The sequence below is a fragment of the Rattus norvegicus genome, chromosome 20 (genome assembly GCF_036323735.1).
Source record: "Rattus norvegicus strain BN/NHsdMcwi chromosome 20, GRCr8, whole genome shotgun sequence".
Classification (NCBI taxonomy): domain Eukaryota; kingdom Metazoa; phylum Chordata; class Mammalia; order Rodentia; family Muridae; genus Rattus; species Rattus norvegicus.
The window spans coordinates 5019377-5036781 of record NC_086038.1 but is presented as its reverse complement, the minus strand read 5'-3'; the positions used below and the strand labels follow the sequence as shown (position 1 = coordinate 5036781).

The 17405-nt window shown below is 57.3% G+C and overlaps 3 protein-coding genes across 19 annotated transcripts in view; 1 reads left to right on the top strand and 2 right to left on the bottom strand.

Annotated features, from left to right (window-relative positions):
- Syngap1 (synaptic Ras GTPase activating protein 1) overlaps positions 1-8556 on the bottom strand; it is a 30294-nt gene extending 21738 nt beyond the window's left edge. For both annotated transcript variants that reach the window (NR_144519.1, NM_181092.5), the window contains exons 1-3: positions 8422-8556; positions 5085-5206; positions 3171-3276 (exon numbers count right to left, since the gene is read on the bottom strand). Coding sequence is in view for 1 of the 2 variants with exons in the window: in NM_181092.5 (NP_851606.3) it covers positions 3171-3276; positions 5085-5206; positions 8422-8488 (295 nt within the window). In the remaining variant the exon portion in view is untranslated. The remainder of the gene's footprint in view (positions 1-3170; positions 3277-5084; positions 5207-8421) is intronic.
- Positions 8557-10335: 1779 nt separating this feature from the next.
- On the top strand, positions 10336-11966 carry Cuta (cutA divalent cation tolerance homolog). Of its 5 annotated transcripts, XM_006256120.5 has the most exons (7): positions 10336-10468; positions 10552-10603; positions 10819-11027; positions 11147-11206; positions 11315-11360; positions 11454-11503; positions 11746-11962. In XM_006256120.5, exons 2-7 carry the CDS (start codon positions 10562-10564, stop codon positions 11870-11872), a joined length of 534 nt encoding a protein of 177 aa, XP_006256182.1. In that variant the 5' UTR covers positions 10336-10468; positions 10552-10561; the 3' UTR covers positions 11873-11962. The 5 variants fall into 5 exon arrangements, 4 of the variants coding, with proteins under 4 accessions (XP_006256182.1, NP_001158178.1, NP_997659.2 ...); NM_001164706.1 differs by lacking the exon at positions 10552-10603 and having other exon boundaries at positions 10390-10468; positions 11746-11966; NM_212494.2 differs by lacking the exon at positions 10336-10468 and having other exon boundaries at positions 10472-10603; positions 11746-11966.
- An 83-nt stretch (positions 11967-12049) lies between these two features.
- Phf1 (PHD finger protein 1) lies at positions 12050-17132 on the bottom strand. Of its 12 annotated transcripts, none has more exons than XM_039098511.2 (15): positions 16892-17132; positions 15765-15944; positions 15601-15682; positions 15409-15504; positions 14956-15056; positions 14716-14864; positions 14479-14574; positions 14282-14350; positions 14071-14194; positions 13920-13987; positions 13720-13824; positions 13430-13598; positions 13243-13337; positions 12817-12894; positions 12050-12678 (listed from the first exon to the last, which is right to left on the bottom strand). In XM_039098511.2, the coding sequence occupies exons 1-15, from the start codon at positions 17060-17062 to the stop codon at positions 12588-12590; spliced, it is 1674 nt and encodes a 557-aa protein (XP_038954439.1). In that variant the 5' UTR covers positions 17063-17132; the 3' UTR covers positions 12050-12587. The 12 variants fall into 12 exon arrangements, 9 of the variants coding, with proteins under 9 accessions (XP_038954439.1, XP_017457078.1, XP_038954438.1 ...); XM_017601589.3 differs by having other exon boundaries at positions 12817-12897; positions 16892-17124; XM_039098510.2 differs by having other exon boundaries at positions 12050-12652; positions 16892-17121.
- Between the last annotated feature and the right edge of the window lie 273 nt (positions 17133-17405).

The window sequence follows — 17405 nt, the reverse complement described above, 5'->3', positions numbered from 1 at the left end:
ATAGAGAAATTGGGGGGAGGGCACCCACTGCAGTCTCCCTGGTGACAGGCCTCACTGGGAACTAGCTTCTGTGGCTGCATGGCCTCCAGCAATCCAGCCAAGCCTGACCCAACAGACCCAGCCACCTAGGCCCCCCTGCATCCACCTTTCTCCACCCTCTTAGACTGCCTCACAGAAAGATCTGGCTCTCCAGCTGCCTCCCAACTTCCCTGTCCTCTGCCCTCTTTTCTCTAAGTCCAGCTCAGCGCTCTTAGATTCTCTTCCACCCTTGCCTTTGCTCTCCTCTTGATGACTTTCTCATTCCTACTTCCCTCTTTACCCCTTCACTTCTTTCCTGTCAGTCTTTTCTGTCCCCAACTGGGGACCAGGCAGAGAGGCTCATACCTGCCTAGTCTAAAGGTGTTTCATGCGGTCGGACTACAAGGAACCACTCACACACTTCGTCCCCACCACCGGCACCCCGGCACACCACCACCCACATCCAGACACGCCCTGGACACCCATGCTGGGACTGACACAGATTCTCAGGCCAATGTTGGAACATACATGCAAAGACACACACCTGCCACCAGGGACACTGAAAATTCTCATTTGGCCAGCCACACATTCCTACACATCGGCCTCAACCAGGGACATGCACGCTCTGGGTCAGAGGTGACCTGAATTAGTTTGGCCACAAACTGCCCGATAAGCCGGTGACTAGCCCCACAGGCCCTCAGACTGTTAACTGGCAGAGGCGGGGCAAGACAGGACATACCTGCACAGTGTTGGCTACACGTGTGCAAGAGGAATTGGGCCCCATGTGCACATGCACCGACACACAGGGGCACAAGCACGGTCAAGATCACACACGCAAACACCAGGGCTGGCCCTCCGTAGGGCTCCAAACCCCCTCACACCAGCCGCCCCCACGCGCGGTCACAAGCAGGAAGCTGCCCAGACCCCCTCCCTTCCGACCTCTACTCCCCCCTCCGGTTACCATAACTCCCCCCACTCGGAAGATGCAGCGAGAACATGCGGAGGGAGCAGCTGCCGCCGCCGCCGCCGCCGCCACCGCCACCGCGGCCTCCCCAGCCCCCTCCTGTGCCCACGCACACGCGCGCCCCCGCCCCACGCGCGCGGCCCCCCACGCGCGCGCTTCGTCCGCCCGGCCCCGCCCTTACCTCGCACCGCCCCCCGGGGGGTCGAGGGTGTCCCCGGTGGGGGAGGGGCCCGCTCTGCGCGGGGGAGGGGCGGGTGCGGAGGGAGAGGGGGCGGCGGCCCGGCTCGCGCCGCCCGACGCGGTGGGGCGGCGGCGGGGCCCGGGACGGCCTGGACGGCCGCGCGGTGACAGCCGCGGGAACGGCTCCCTCCGCCGCCGCTCCCGCCGCTGCCGCCGTTGCCCGGGCCCCGCCGCCGTTGCTAGGCGACCGCTGCTGCCGTGGCCGCCTCTGTCACGAGCCCCGTCGCCCGGAGACAGAGCGAGAGAGACGGGGGAGGGGGACAGAGGGACCCCCAAAACCAACTAGGCCTCCCATCATCGCCTCGTGAACAGGACCCCCACCCCCAAAAAGAGAGAGAGGGAGAGAAAGAGAGCGAGAAACCCTTGAAGGGAGTGAGGGTTTGCAGCTCCACCCAGCAGAGGAGGAGCCCTGGATTCCAATGCCCTCAAAGGTCCGGCGACCTCTCCCGGGCTGGAGCGTCCACAGCCTCAGCAAACACCTTTGCAGAGTGGAGCCCTCAAAGTCCCCAAACCCTTGATGTCTCCTGCACACCCTCCATGCTCCCTATACATTCTATTTCTCTCCGAAGATTCCAAACCTTCACCACCTACTAACTTCTAATCCTGCCCCACAAATATATACATCTATATCCGAAATCATTCTCAGCGTTTCCTAAGCCCCAATGCAGTAACCTTCACAGGCCACCTTAACTTCACCCAAAACACAGGAGACCCGCACCAAAGGCCTCGGCACTCTGAGTACTCTAAGGAGACAAGAGAACTGTGTGGGCAGAGCGGCCAACAGCGGGACACATGGCGAACGCGCTCTGTGAGCATGTTACCATTCCAGAGCATACAGGTACACACACTGCACAAACGAAAAACATGCCCGACATGGACACGACAGACAGACATCATCCAATCTCTATATACGCTTCACCACCTGGCTTGCCTCAGAGTGCTACCTACACCCTCCTGTCAGTTTCCATGACAATGACACACATCCCTGACCACTGGCCTGGGGTGCCAAAGCTGGCCCCCAAGGGCAGCGAGGCCTAGACCTATCAGCAGGCAGCGGGCTGGAGAACACAGGCGACTGGTTCTCTAAGGAAGCCTGTAACCTGGGGAGGAAGAGATGGTGGGCGGGATAAAGGGGTCTCAAGGGGTTGGATGGGGGTCACAGAGGGGAAATGCTGAGGAACTGGGCAGTGGCAAGGGGGTTTCCGGAGACTGAGGGCGTCTCTCTGCACCTTGGCTGCAGATCCCTGTTCCCTGCCTTCATCTCCCCTCACTGTTCCCATGGAAACCTTTTAAGCGAACTTCTCAGAGGAAGACAAAAATCTTTTTTTAAATGACTAAAGAGGGGGGTGGGGGGGCAGAAGGGAGGAGGAAGGGGAAGAGACAGATGGAGAGAGGGAGAGAGTTGGAGAGACAGTGAGGAGATGGGGGGTCTGACGGAGTTCCACCCGGAGCAGAGGGGAGGACACTGGGATCAAGGGGGGAGAGATGGAGAATGAGAAAGTGGAGAACCGAGAAAGCAGGGAGTGAACGACTGCAGAAAACGGAACCAATTGAGGGGGAAGAAGAAAAGGCCACAGGCCTGAAGATCTGAAAAAAGATGGGAGCTGGCGAGTGGAGCACAGGTCTGAGGGAGGGCGGGGACTGGGTCGTTCTCTCCAAGTTCTCAGATGGAGGAGGCGAGGGCCCGGGCCAGGAGCACAGACAGGAGACTAGAGGTTTAAGCAGATTATTTTCACAAGCACCAGGGAAACGGTCAAACTTCACTGCTGGAGAGGAAGGAGCAAAGCTAAGCAGTGTATGGACACGCGGGGGCCGCTCACCAACAGCCCCGGTACCCCGCGCAGCCCGGATGAGGGCGCCCTGTCCTCGGGATCGGGATCACGGCTGCTCTCCGCCCCCGCCCGCTCCCCGCGACTGTCCGGGGCACGAGCCTGCTCGGCCTCCGTACCATGCTCGCCGTGGGGCCGCCCCTCCACTGGCACAGAGACGGTGCGTCTCAGCAGTTTGTTTCGGCTGGACTCGCTCCTCCGGTCGCGGATCAGAAGGGGGTGTATCTAGGGGATTGGGGAGTGTGTCAGACCCCACGGGCCTGCGCCGTTCCTCTCCTCTCCCCTTCCGTGGAAGGCCGGCCCCTTGCCAGCCCACCTGCCCCTTCCACCCCTGCCCACTTCCCTTGGCCCTGGCGAGGGGACTTCTCGTTCCCTGCTCTCCCCCATTTCTCTAGAAACAGTCTAGAGGATTCTCCCAAACCCCACTCAGCGCTTCCCGCATATCCACAGGAGTTAGCTACCTCCTGAGTCTGGTTTCCCTGTGACCTTCAGTTCGTCCATTCTCCCTGCTTCCCTCCCAACCTCCTACCTTCCTCGCCCCCTTCTCTCCCTCAAGCTTGTCACAGCTGCATTTATAATCAGTTCCACAGCTTGTCTTCCTCCCACAGCCCGGCTTGCGGCCAGACTGGGACCCAACCTCCCCTCCCCCAAGAGGGCCTGGTCACCTCCCCCCTTTTCATCTCCCTCCTTTACCCTCTTCCCCTCAGCCCAACCTTTCCCTAGGCCTCACCTCAGCTCCCCCTGGGAGTCGCATCCTAACTCCCACCCCTACCAGAAGCTAGACTCCCACGAGGCCCCAGCCCCACCATCCACCCTATTCCAGCTCCTTCGGGCCTTCATTCTTCCAGCTCCATCTTCGCCTTCCCACTCCCACCTTCCTACCAGACAGGCTATTCCTGTTGGCCTCGGATGGCTAGTGGGTCCCTTCGGTCTCCATGTCTCATTCCTTCCTTGTCACTGCTTGCGTTGGCTCCCACCCATGTTGGCTCTCTCTTTCCCAGACCACCTAATGGACTTCAAATCCTCAGTCAAGGCTGGTGACCAACAGCAAATCACTCAAACGCCTTCCAGTACCCCAAACTTAGGTCTACCAGGCCACCAAGCTTCCTCTCAGACACTTACTTCTATTTGACCATCTGGGCATTCCCTGCCCACATTGTCACCTGCTCTCCAGGCTCCTCTACACCCTAGTTACCCCCAAATCCAGTCCCAGCCACACACCTCTCATTACTTCTCCCCGGTACCCCACACCCTCTAAAGATGGCTCCCTAAGTCACACCTGGGGGCCTCGCACTCTGTTCCTACAATGGAACCAACACTCCTCGCACTCTGACCACTAACCACCTCCTTCGGAACTCCCTGTCCATTTCACCTCCTCCCTCTGGAGAGTCCAGTCCTGTCCCTGCACATAGCTTCTCACAGTCCATCGCCTGCCTGCTTGGGCCTCTCCTCCTCTCGATGCTCTTCCTCAGACCCAGCCTGCCTTGGAGAGGAGGCTCAAGTCAACCTACTCTGAAGCTCACACCATGTTTCGCTCCCATTCATGCCAAGGTCCAGCGACCCCGGTCCTGTCGTCTGTCAGTCCCTCCAGCCGCTCCCACTTCCCCTGCCTTTCCTCAGGGTCACCCAGTCTTGGCCTGCACTGTGCCCTGTGAGGAAGAGCTAGGGGAGGAAGGGAGGAGAAAGCTGAGGGTCGCTTCACTTTGGAGGAAGGCCCCCTTTCCTCACTTGCTTCAATCTCTTCATGTTCCCTCCCCCCACAATATGGATGGGGTGAAACAGGAGGCGCCCTCAAATCTTCAGAACCATGGCTCTTCTGCAGCACAGCCAATGGCCTCAAAGGCAAAGAAGGGCTGTCTCTCTTCTAACACCCTGGTTCTACATGGCAATCCCAATGGCCACCCTCCTCCCACCTCCTGCCTCTCTTCCTGGCTGTTCTTGGGGTTCTCTCCCTTTCACTGAAGAGGCCTCTCCCCAGCATCCTCTCCTCCGTGCTCTCCCCCTCTGCCCAACCTCCTCCTCAGCCCGCTCACCTCATCCTCATCCAGCATGAGCAGCTGGTTCCCAGAGATGATGCAGAACCGGGGGTTCCAACCGGGACGGTCATACGGGGAATGAACGTATTGGGTTCGGTGCATAGGGGGTCCCCGTACATCTGGGGGACAGAGACACACAAGCAGTGAGGGAGGGTCTATACTTTGGGTGTAGAAACCTAGAGCGGGGAGGAGAGTCTGCAAAGAGGGAGGAGGGATTGCCCAGAGAGGTCTTCGGTGTGAAATGCCTGGTGGTTTTAAAGGGTCGGAAGATGGTCTTTCACACTGAGTGGCATCATCATAGGAGGCTCCAGGGAGGGGATGGGCTTGGTTTCAAAGATGAGAATTAGTCTTATGACACAGAGGGACTTTACTGGTGGCAGGAGAATGGGAAAACTCTGCCCCAATGTTGGAGGGGTGTTGGAGAGGTTTATGAAACTGGCAAAAGACAGAGAGGTCAGAGGAGAGGAACTGACAAGCTGTTCACAATGGATGTGGCCTCACACGTTTAGGAGAATCTGAGGTGCCCAGCTGTAGAGAGGAAGACGGTATTCTGAAGAATATCTGAGACATGAGATCCTGAGAAATAAACATTTAGAAGAGAGGAAGGGGGGCTTACATGTTCAGAGAGGCACGAGGCCTCCCCTCTCTTCTTCCCTTCCTAATTACCCACTTCTATCCTGATGTTATCAGGGGGATCAGGGTGGGAGAAGGTTGTGAGTATACTGCTTGGATGACCAGAGATGGGATTGGCCTTTCTGTTCACAACATGCTCAGGAGTCAAGAGTCAATCCTCCTCTCCCCACCTAAGCTTCATAGGTAGAAATGAAGCCAACTCTACAGGTTGACAGCCGCACCTGGCTGTCATTGGGCACAGTGAGGAACTTAAGAAAGAGTGGAGGAGAGCGGAACAGCCAGGCCTGATGACAGAGGAACTTCCCAAGGATCTGAAGATAGATTTGGGGGTGGGGGGAGCGGGGAAGGACCAACAGTTGTCCGAGGATCTCCCTGAGACATCTTGGCTGTCTTGCTAGCATTGTTGCCATAGACCATTTTTGGGGACATAGTGAAGGAAAGGACTTAAGGGAGTCAGAAAAGTTAGATTGGTGACATTGGAGTGATAAGTCTAGGCTTAAGAGATCAGTTGGAGAATGTTCACAGGAAGAAAATCCCAGTGCTGTCACCTTTGTGGGGTAATTAACTTGGGCACCTTTCAGGAGAACTGGCCTTTGAGCTTCGTTCCAGTCCCTTGAGTAACTTTAGGGAACTCCATCCCCTTACCGATGATGGTCATATTTACCCAAATCGCAGGTCAGACAGAAAGATGAACACCTGGGGAATTGTGCCTAAACCTCACAGTGCTTTCAGAATTTCACTGTCTTGATGCTTTCTTGGAGACTCTCCTCGTATTCTCTAAATATCAAAGATCACTGGTGGGGCTGAGGATTATAGCTCAGTGGTAGGGAAAAAAAAACCCAACAAAACAAACAATAACAACAACAACCCCCAAAACCGACAACAGCAACAACAAAAATCCCACTAGGATTCAAAGCCCCAGCACAACAGCAGCAACACCCTCCACCCATAACTTAGAGCGCAGCCATTGGAGGCCTAGTTCATCTCAACACATGGTGGACCCAGAGGGAAAATCTGTGGATGCATGTAAGCAAGACACAACAGCTGCTCCAGGCTACAGCTGGGGCAAGCAGGTTAGACCTCAAGGGACACTATTCTACTGGGAACAGGAAAGGGACACAGGGGACCTTAGCTTAGGTTCAACTCTACACATGCGCACACACACACGCATACACACACACACACACACACACACACACACACATATGCATACATGCATACACATGCGCACACACATGCACGCGTACACAGGCACACATGCACACATACACACACATACATGCAAGCACACACACACACACAGGCACACACACAGTCTATAGTTAAGTACACTAGTGACCCTGGGAGATGATGGAACATGGCAGAGAAAGGGGAAATGGGAAATTTTTACTGGAATGACAAATTCCACAAGAGTCCAAGACGGGGATTCCCTAGAGCCCTGTTCCAACCATCAAAACCCATGTTTTGGTACCCCCCCAAATCTCCATCACCCAAGGAAGCAGAGGGGACAAGAAGAGAGGAATCACCAGGTTGGGGCATAAGAGGAAATAACCATGTGACAAGATGGGAAGTGGGATAGGAAACAGAGGGTGAGCTGAGGGACAAGTAACAGGGTGGATCTAAGAGAAAAGGAAGTAATGATGGTGGTGTATGCCTAAGGCAAGTGAATGGACCAGAAGGTTTCAGCCAACATGGGTGAGCAGGGCCCGACGGGGGCTGAGACACACACAGAGCCCGGGAGCAGCAGTGATGTACTAAGGTAGTTATTAGAAAAGGGGAGGGAGAGAGAAGAGATATGAGGTAGGGACCAATACAGGGGAAGGACAGAAGGGGGACTCATATAAGAAACGGACACCATATGGGGGGAAAGATATAACTGATGGACAGCAGAGGCAGGGAGGGGGACTGGAAAGAAGAGGTGGGGTGGGGGAAGGGGTCAAAGCGATTAAGTGAAGGAAGCAAATGAGACCCTGAGACTGCATCTCACTTCTAAGAGCCAGTCGCCCTCAGAATTGTTACCTGGCCCTTGCAACCATCCCTCAATCTTAAATGCATCTCCCCCCAACCCAACCAAAAAAAAAAACAAAACAAAAAAAAAACACTTGATCCTCCCCCTTCTCTGGCGTCCCCTCCCCCAACCCTCTCTCTCTCTCCTCTCTTCCCTCCATCTGGACCCCCCACCCCCCCACTGCCACCCTCTTTCTCCATCTGGCCCCCTTCCCTCCCTCCCTCCTCTACTCTTTTCCTAAGTCCTATCACCCCGAGCCCCTCACCAAATTCCCTTCCCATCTCCTTGGTCTCTCACGCCGCCCGTGTTTTCATTTTCCCCTCTACCCATCTCCTAAGCCCGTGCCTCTATTTCCTTGGTAATTTCTTCCTCACTCAGCTCCCAAATCCAAACCATTTCTGCAGCCTTTCCCCAAACTCAGTCCTCCCTTCTCATCCCTTTCTGACGCGCTTTCCCTCCATCACTTCCCCTCAGCCCCTTTCAGGGCCCATATCTCAGCCCCTCTATCCCTTACCTACCCCTATGCCTCTAATCCCTCCTTTCCCACTGTTCCCACCTCTGCCTTTCCAGCCCTCCCCTCTCCCTCCATTTCAGCCGCTCCTTCCCCTCGGTGGCCCTGGCCCTCCCCCGCCCCCTGCCCCTCCCCCTCTTGCCCCCCCATATGGCCCTCCCCTACCCTTACCACCACCGTACCTCTGAAGGGGGCATAGGACATCGCGGGGATGCTCCCCCGATGGATGGAGGCTCGAGACCTGCTCATCAGGCCTGAGGGGGAGGGGGCGGGGGGGACGGGGAAGAAAAAGAAGAGAGAAAGAGGGGGAGAGAAAGGGGGAGAAGGAGGAGGTGGAGGAGGAGGAGGAGGAGGAGAGAGGAGGAGAGAGGAGCGGAGAGGAGCAGAGAGGAGGAGAGAGGAGGAGGAGGAGGAGAATAAGAGCCAACGGCAGCAGCGGCAGCAGAGAGAGAGGGGGGGCGGGGGAAGCGAGCTAGAGAGGAGAGAGCAGGAGGAGGAGGGAGAGACTGCAGCCCCCACCCCTACTCAGGGAGACCTGGAAAGAGAGAGCGCGAGGGACCCCTGACTCATACACACCAGAGACCTGAAGAAGCTAACCCAAGACCCTGAGACAGACCCCAGACCCAGATCCAGAGAAAGATATTTCACCCCTCACTCCATACTCAACAAATTGGGTCTCACAGATCCAAATCTAGAAGGAAGAGACCTCTGAGCTCAGAACACTCCCCACTCTGAACCCAAATTAAAGAAAGGATTCATGGATCAGAATATGGGTTCCCCAAACCCATATTAATCTTATTCGAACCCTGGACTGGTAGTTTGGGGGATCTAAAACAGAGACCTAGACCCAAAGGAAAACATGAAGCCAATATTAGAAAAGAGTCCCAGGCCAGAATTAGATTTCAGAACCTAGCTTGAGATAAGAAACCCCACATTCATGTCTCAAAGAAACTGCAAACTTGGGGACGAGGGAGGAGACATTCGGCTGACCCAAAGATGAAGATGACCACACAGAGATCTAAATAAAATACATTCCATCTGAAAGGTCTGAGTTGGTGACGGCAGGACTCCATTCCCTGAAGCAACTCGACAGGTAACTCAGACCCTAGGAAGGGCCCAAATATTGGACCCCCGCCCCCATCACCTACACACACAAGGGTCTCAGAGACCGGCCCCCTCCCAACTCAAGAAGGAAATGCAGGAGCCTAACATCAGCCACCCACGCCAAGGACCCCAGACCTTGGAGGGAGGGCTAATATTTGGGCGGCAGAGCCCTTTTTCCTGCTGTCTCCTCCCTCTTTTCTGGCCTCTCACTGGTCCCCTCTCCATTTTTTGGGTCACTGGATGTGTTTAGGCTCCAGGGAGGTTATGTAGGGCAGGTCCTGGCTCCTTGGGGGAATGGATGAAGGTAAGGATACCCAAGACAGGACTGTAAGGGCCAGTCCTGGGGAGAAGAATCAGCAAGGGAGAAAGAACAGGGCCATCCCTCTGAACTCTTAACCTGCAACTCTCCTATGTCAGACACTTGGTCCTAAGCTTTGGGTTCTCGGCATCTCGCATCACCCACTAGCCCATTTACAGGTGTCACCCAGGGCTTTGCAAAGGTGTCTTTCCTCACCCAGCCCTGGCAGTGCCATGCCTGAGCCTGCCTGATCACTGCCCCCTACCCAGGGACAGCTGGCTTCTCAGTTCGGTGCTAACGCAAGGGCGGGCGGGGTGGGTGTGGGGGGGGCACTGTCCCCACCCAAGGCTGCTCCGACGCTCTCACTGCTCCCCGCCTGTCAGCGCGGGGAGGGAGGGGGACTGTTACTAGGCACACTCCGGGGCCTCAGGACGACTCCCCGGCCCCAGCTTGACGCAGCGAGAGCGCGGGTCGCCAGGTCCCGCATCACGTGGCCGGCGAGGCCGACCGGAGATTGGCCTCCGCTCGCTGCTCCTGAGGCGGCGCCTCCTGAAAGGACAGGCCTCATCACGTGACGGCGGGCCGCCGCAGCAGCGTTCCCCTGCCAGCAGCGGGCTCTGGCTTCACGGAAGTGGGCGGACTACTCCTGCGCACGTCCTCGGACCAAGCTGCCGATTGGCCAGGGGGCCGGACGCCACGCCCCCTTAGGGAGGCAGGGCTAGCGGGCCATTCGAGGGCCGGGATTGGCCAGGTCTGGAGATTCTGGGAAGGCAGGGCTGCTCCTGTCACGTGGTGTGCACTGTTTTCTCGTCACGTGGCTTCTGCAGGTAAGGGGAGACCGCTCCGCTCGGGGCTCCCGATCCTTCCTCGGTGAAATGAGCGGCCTTTGATCTCTCCTTTTCTCTACCAGCGCGGGCTGCATGAACTGGGGGCGGGCGCTCGGCGTCCTACTCGGCGGAGGGGTGAGTCTGGTCCCGCCCCTTCCGGTCTCGAAGTCTGGCCGAGCTTCATCCGCCGAACCGAGGAGCTGTCCCAAGTTTTAAGTTTCAGGGACATTTTTCTTCCTAGTGCAGAAAAGGCAGGGCAGAGGCCTGGTGTCTGCCCCAAAAGGCAGCCCGGGTGCGGTTTCCTGGTGCAGTTGTGGGGACACTGAATCCGCCCCCCTCCCCTGCTCCAGGCCACGCTGCTCCTGTCGTTTCTTTGCATGCCTGCCCTACTGCCGGTGGCTTCCCGCCTTCTATTGCTACCCCGAGCTCTGCTGTCCATGGCTTCTGGAAGCCCTCCGTCCCAGCCGTCGCCGGCCTCGGGCTCCGGCTACGTTCCAGGATCAGTCTCTGCAGCCTTTGTCACTTGTCCGAACGAAAAAGTCGCCAAGGAGATTGCCAGGTGGGGGAACTTCGGCCCGAGGACCTACGAAGGAAAGTTGGGGATAGGGAGAGGGTGCTGTCTCTGGGGTACTAGCACAACTCCAGGCCGTGCGCACTCTGATCTCGCTTCACCCTCAGGGCAGTGGTAGAGAAGCGCCTGGCAGCCTGCGTCAACCTCATCCCGCAGATCACATCCATGTGAGTTGTCAGTTAGAAACTTAATCTAACTTGAGGGGGCTAAGAGCTTTTTCTGGGAGAAATTTTCCTTTTCCAAGACTTGTTTCCTTCTTTCTCTGACCTCCTCAGCTATGAATGGAAAGGAAAGATCGAGGAAGATAGTGAGGTGCTGATGGTGAGAAAACTCCCCTCCTGCCCGGCTCCTTTGACAACTCTGGCTCTCTTTCACCTGACACCAGGTTGAACTGTGTCTGTCTTTGCCCTTTAGATGATTAAAACACAAAGCTCCCTGGTCCCTGCTCTGACAGAGTTTGTCCGGTAAGAACTGAGGTTTTCTTTTGGTGGTGGTGGTACTGGGGGATGAACCAGGTGGGGCCTTGAGCATTCCAGGCAAGCAAGCACTCTGCTGCTGAGTGAGACACACACATACCTTCCCAGGCTTGGTAAAAAGAGGTCCAAGATGGATACTGTGTGGTGGGGCTTACTGGGGAGTCCAGGACTGGTGGCTTAGTTGGTATGTCTTTGGGTGTCTGAATAACCCCGGCCCTGTCACTTTGCAGATCTGTGCACCCTTATGAAGTTGCCGAGGTGATCGCACTGCCCGTGGAGCAGGGGAATCCCCCGTATCTGCACTGGGTGCACCAGGTCACGGAATCAGTGTCAGGCTCTGGCAAGGCCCTACCATGACAAGCCCTGTTCCCGCCACAGCTTCCTCTGCTCAATGCTCTTGGGCTTCCACATGATGACTGAGCCCCTAATAAATCCTCTCCTGCTCTCCAGGCCCATTTCTCTTGTGACGTAGATGTGGTTGGGGAAGATGGAGAGTGCCTCTGTCCATCGTTCAAAATGACTCATGATGCCTGCTAGGTTTATTTCTCTTTATTAGTCATACAGTCTGGAATCCTGGACCCCCCCCCCAAGTCTCTATACCCCAGGGTTAAATACTCTTAAAAAATATTTCAAAAGCTGTAACAAAATAACATCAAAGGGAATGGGAGGGGGGTTAGGAGTCATCAAGGGGCAGAGAAGAGGACCTCTTCTCCAACCCCCTGGATTCCAGCCTGGGCAGGAGGGAGAACCACTCCGTCTCTCCAGGTACATCCCAGCTGTAGGTGAGGTCAGAGGTCAGGGCGTGAAAGTGCCAGTGTGTGCATGGGGAGGTGAGCACAAGTGAGCTGTCAGAAGATGCCCCCTCCTCCCCACTCGACTAGGTACTGCACAGAGCCATCAGGCCGCACTCTTCGAGCAAGGACCCTGACAGGGTCACCCCGGGACAGGTAGCTAACCCCACCTCGGACTCCTCCCCCAGTCCCCGGAGACAAACTACGGCACAAGGGAGAAGGGGGCAGTGAATGTCTAGAAAGGCCTGGGGTCAGGGCTGGGACCGAGGAAGACGAGGCAGTCACTGAGTGGGGAGAACTTTTAGGGATGTCTGTGGGGAAGCCAATGTGAAGTTCCAGAGGTGACCTGGAAGAGAGAAGACAACAGGAAGACTAGACGGGCCAGTTAGATGAGGGTGGTATGCTATTGAACACAACATTCAAGGCAGACGGGTGGCCATGCCTTTGAGAGACTAAAGCCTAAGGTCACATAAGGAAAGGAGGGGACTGGTGTTGACAGGATAGACTCACCTGTCTGGGGGTTCACTGTCCCCAGAGGTCCCTGCAGTGCTGGCAGAAGGGTGGAAGGAGGCGAACATCCGGATGGGGCTGCTGGGGTTGGGAACAGGCAGGTCAGCACCGGGAGCAGGGAAGCATGCCTTCCCTGAGAAGGTCTGAGCTCACACTACCGCTAGTGCGCCTGCGCACCCAGAAGGCTGGGCGGCAGTTAGCTCTACACCTCTTTGGTACAAGAATTGAGATGAGGGGTTGGGAATTTAGCTCAGTGGTAGAGTGCTTGCCTAGCAAGCTCAAGGCCCTGGGTTTGGTCCTCGGCTCAAAAAAAAAAAAAAAAAAAAAAAAAAAAAATTTGAGGCAAGAAGGCGGAAAGGGAAAACAGTTGCAGGTGACAGAGTCTGGAGAAGGGAATGACTGGGTACATCTGAACCGGGTACTGACCTGGGCAGACAGCGGGCGTCTGTGGGCCGGAAGTTGTAGCCGCTGCTGCCCTGGTAGCTCTGGTTAGGGCTGGGGGGTGGTGGAGACTCTGAGGCCTGTAGAAGAAGGCAGAGGGGCTGTGAGATGACCCTTGGCTCCTTCACACACCCCCACCGGTTTGCCCCACGGGATTCCCCTGCCCTTGTACCTGCAGGGCCCTCTGCTCCTGGGACCCATGCCGACTGTGAGCTGCTGTGGGTGGCCCCAGTTCCTCCACTTTCCCCTTCTGCCTCCTCCTCAAGGGTTCTGGCTCCGACTTCCGGCGTTTCCCCAGGGGACGTGAGACCCCTCCCCCAGGGCCCTGCCCTGAAGGGAAGCTGTAAGAGGCCTCCTTATCCCCCCAGCCCCCTCCCAGGCACCCCAAGACCCCCATTTTCTGTACATGTACCCTCCAAACAGATCCTTGAGAATTTCCCCCATCCCCCCTGGACCAGTGACCTGGTGGGGGATCCATCTCCAGTGAGAAGCTCCACAGGAGGAGGGGTCCGAGCATGGAGACCAAAAAGGCATTTCCTCTTTTTAATCTCCCTCCCTGAAATGAAACTGGGACAAGGGGGAAATCCGCAGATCAGGGCAGTTGCCAAGTCCCCTCATCCAGGCTGGCACATCACTCCCTCAGCCTCCCTCTTCCGACTCACCGGTCCTTGTGGCTGTTAAGGGCAGAAAGGAGCTTGGAAGAGCGTTCTCCTTTGGGAGTGTCTGAAAGCTGAAGGAAGAGGGTAAATGGGTCCCAGGGAGCACGCATTCCTTGTTCCAAAAACCCCAGTTCTCAAACTTTAGAACCCTTACCTCCCCCAGGAGCAGACTGTCCCAATTCTCAGAGGTGAAGGGGAGGATCTCTCGGTCAAAATCGAAATATTTCTTCTTACAGCAAACGCTGAGATGGTAGAGAACAAGATGGGCCACATCCACCCTGGAGGAGCATGAGATTGTCAACAGCAGCAGCATTATGGAGTCAGGAGTCATAGAGTAAAATGGCGGAGAGCACCATCCTTCTCACCAGCGAAGCTGTAACCTCCGTACTTTCTCAGGGCCGCCCCGGCACACACAGCATTCAAATTCATAGAATCTGTATATGGGTCAGGACAGAGGGACCTCACTCAACCCTCCAGTACGAGCTGCAGAGGGCTAACTAGTCAGTCGGGAGCGCGGGAGAGAGAGCACCCCAGGCTCCTGTGCAGTCTCCCTGGATCTCACCTGTCTCCGTAAAGGAGGGGCTTGCTCAGACACTGGGTGCAGGCCTCATGGAACCACTGGAGGCAGCTCCGGCATTGCAGCATTTTCAGGTTCCACCTCAAGGGGAAGACAGCGCCATGGCCCTCAGCCTTCTTCAAACCACAGGGCCCCCCCTCACCCTCTTCGCTCCCCTCTGTCCTGGGCTCTACCACCACAAAACACCCATGCCGTGGCTGGCCCTGCTCTTCCTTCACTTACTCCCCCGGGCCCCCGCAGTAACAGTAGCTCTGCTGCCTGTTGCTCAGATGTCCGGCGTCCCAGTCCAGCCCTTTCAGACCGTACGGCAGGGAGAGTTTCATGCCCAGCATGGCCCGGGCATAGGGACCCTTCTTCAGGGCACCTCCCCTCTGCAGAGGAACAGAGGGAAGCCTCAGAGGGCAGGGAAGGAGGAGAGGTCACGGGAGGCTCCCACACAAGCAGGCAGAGAGGTGCCTTTACCTTTGTGGCAATCGCAAAGACACACTGGCGGCAGACCCAGGAGCTGCCCTCTCCTTCTCCAGGGGCTGGGGCCCTGGGGACGTGACAGTCCTGGTGATAGGCTGAATGAGGAGAGAAGGCCACAGAGTGGCCTTTAAGTCCTGACCAGGGCATTTAAGACCGGTCCCGCTGGCAGGTCTCATCCTGACACTCAAGTTGAGTCAACGGGCTTCTAGCAGTTGAGGACCTTGCCCAAGGAAGCTTGGTTAAGAAATGTGAGCGAGCTACGGTAGGCCCTCAGCCTTGTCACCTGCATCCACGCTCCCTCTCCCTGTACTGAGATGAGGTGACAGGGTGAGGACTGGCCCAGGCAGGAGACGTGCGTGACTCACGCTATGAGGGAGGGTAACCCTTCTAGTGGTAACCCAGAAGACCCAGGGCAAACTGCACCCCCTAAACATCCCGCCCTCTCACCATGGCGACACTTCTCACAGCTGACCAGCCGGTTCCCAGGGACCACGGTCTCAGAGCGACACACACAACAGAGGAGCTCCTCACCAGGAAGGGCGGCTGTGAGAGAACAAAGTGTCAGGAGGCCCACTTCAACCCAGCGTCCCCATCGGCTCCAGCTGCTGCAGAGGGAAGCTGTGCTTTGAAGGGTCTCACCTGGGCTGATGTCCTTCCATAGAACTAGAAACTGGGAATCATCCTCAAACTGGACCAGACACACCTCCCGCGCACTGTCCACCTGGAGTGGATGACCAAGACCGTAAAGTGGGGGCAGGAATCAGACCGGCCTGGGAAGGCAGGGGATCAGAGGTGGGCCTCACCTTTTTGATGGTGCCCAAGTACAGGAGCCCATCAGTCCATCTTGCCAGCACATCTTGACCTTCCCAAAGCCGAGGTCTGGGGCCTGAGGTGGGAGCAGGGGAGGCTGGGTCCCAAAGAGAGGGAGCACCCAAACGGCTCAGCCGGGGGAGCTGCGCCATTGCATCCTGGGGTGGGCTATTCTGAAACAGGATGGTTAGAGTTTATGAGCGCTGAGAAAGTGTCCCTGTGTGGGTTGTTTTCTGTTACGGATGAAGAAACCCTGACCCTGACCAGGAATCTCCAACCCCAGTCTCGTAATCCTTTAGAACCCCGAGGAGGCAGGTCGTTCTGGTCAGCTTCTCTACTCCACTCCTTTCCATCTCCCCTGCCTAGCTCCGTAGTATCCCAGCTCCTCCGGACCTCCGGTGGAAAAGATGTTTGCAGAATCAAGGTTACCACTTAGTTTCACCTTTCCCAGCTGTGTAGAGGTAGCCTAACTGGGGCAATCTGTTGCCCGGAGATGTTTTGGGAGCTTTTCTAAAGACGTTAAAGGAGTAGAAACAGCTGCCTCCCCAGGCTTGTGTGTCTTATTTAGAGCCACCATCCTGGTGCCAGGTTATGTTAGGTCACCCTCAAATTTGGGGCTCCTTGACCTGGGATTAGATAACTTCCCTGAGTGCCCCAGGAGGGGGGCGTGTCCCTGTCCAAGTCTCTACTCCCCTACACTGCCAGTCCACGGAGGGACTTGAGTCGCCCCAGCACAGATCCCAAACTGGGACCAGGAGGCTCCCCCAGCCCTTCCTGCGCACCGACCCCCGGTTCCCTGCCCCCCCCCCTCCGGGCCTCCCGCCTTCTCCTTACCGGTGACAGCTGGGGCAGCTGGAAGCCAGGTAGGGGCAGACCCAAGAGATCTGGGTGAGTCCCCGGTGCGGGAAGACTGAGTGTGAGCGCCGAGGGGCGTGCAGGTGGAGGCCAGGGGGGTCCCCGGGCCCAGCCCCTCCGTCCTGGCCGCTCTGGGGCGTATGACGCAGCAGCCAAAGCAGCAGCAGCGGCAGGAGGAGTCGACAGAAGGAGGGAGGAGAGTGGAGGGTGGGGAGCACCAGTGGGAGGAGACGACGGAGGGGCGGGTAGGCAGCACCTCCCTCACCTCCAGTAGGCCCGGAGGGCGCTGCGCTATTGGAGGCGCGGCCGGTCGGGGAGGACGAGGAAATCCCTGTAGCCCCCTTTTCGGATAGGAGGCTTGCTCTGAGGGCAGCAGGAAATAACCTTCTTGGCAGCTAGCCTGCAGGTCAGGGCCGGGCCCCGCCCCATGCCACATCCGTTAGTTGCCCCGCCCCCGTGGCCACTCCAAGCTCCGCCTCCGCACGCGGAACCGCCCTCCTCATTCACGCTTTCTGTTGCCCCGCCCTTCTGCGCACGCGTAGCCCCGCCCGCGCGCCGCACCTGGGCACACAGCCACTCCTCCCGCGGCGAGCACTGGCATGGCCGTGCTCCTCTAGGAGGGAAAGGACCAGAGGCTACTTGGAACTAGTACTGGGGCGGTGACGCGCCCACACCAGCCAATGGGCACTAGGCGGCACGGACCGAACCATGGTTCGAACCGGTGGGCAGGGGAAGTGAGAGATTTAGTTGGTCACAGAGGGCCCGGTGTGGGCACTATG

Excerpts from the sequence above, each read along its gene's own strand:
- Cuta (NM_212494.2), top strand. The coding sequence starts at position 10,562 with ATGAACTGGGGGCGGGCGCTCGGCGTCCTACTCGGCGGAGGG. Across the intron at positions 11,028-11,146 it reads GTCGCCAAGGAGATTGCCAG|GGCAGTGGTAGAGAAGCGCC; the intron begins GTGGGGGAACTT and ends CTTCACCCTCAG. Across the intron at positions 11,361-11,453 it reads AAGATAGTGAGGTGCTGATG|ATGATTAAAACACAAAGCTC; the intron begins GTGAGAAAACTC and ends TTTGCCCTTTAG.
- Phf1 (XM_017601587.3), bottom strand. The coding sequence starts at position 17,062 with ATGTGGCATGGGGCGGGGCCCGGCCCTGACCTGCAGGCTAGCTGCCAA. Across the intron at positions 13,825-13,919 it reads CTTAACAGCCACAAGGACCG|TTTCATTTCAGGGAGGGAGA; the intron begins GTGAGTCGGAAG and ends CCCTTGTCCCAG. Across the intron at positions 12,898-13,242 it reads GACGCCCGCTGTCTGCCCAG|CAGCCCCATCCGGATGTTCG; the intron begins GTCAGTACCCGG and ends TCCCAACCCCAG.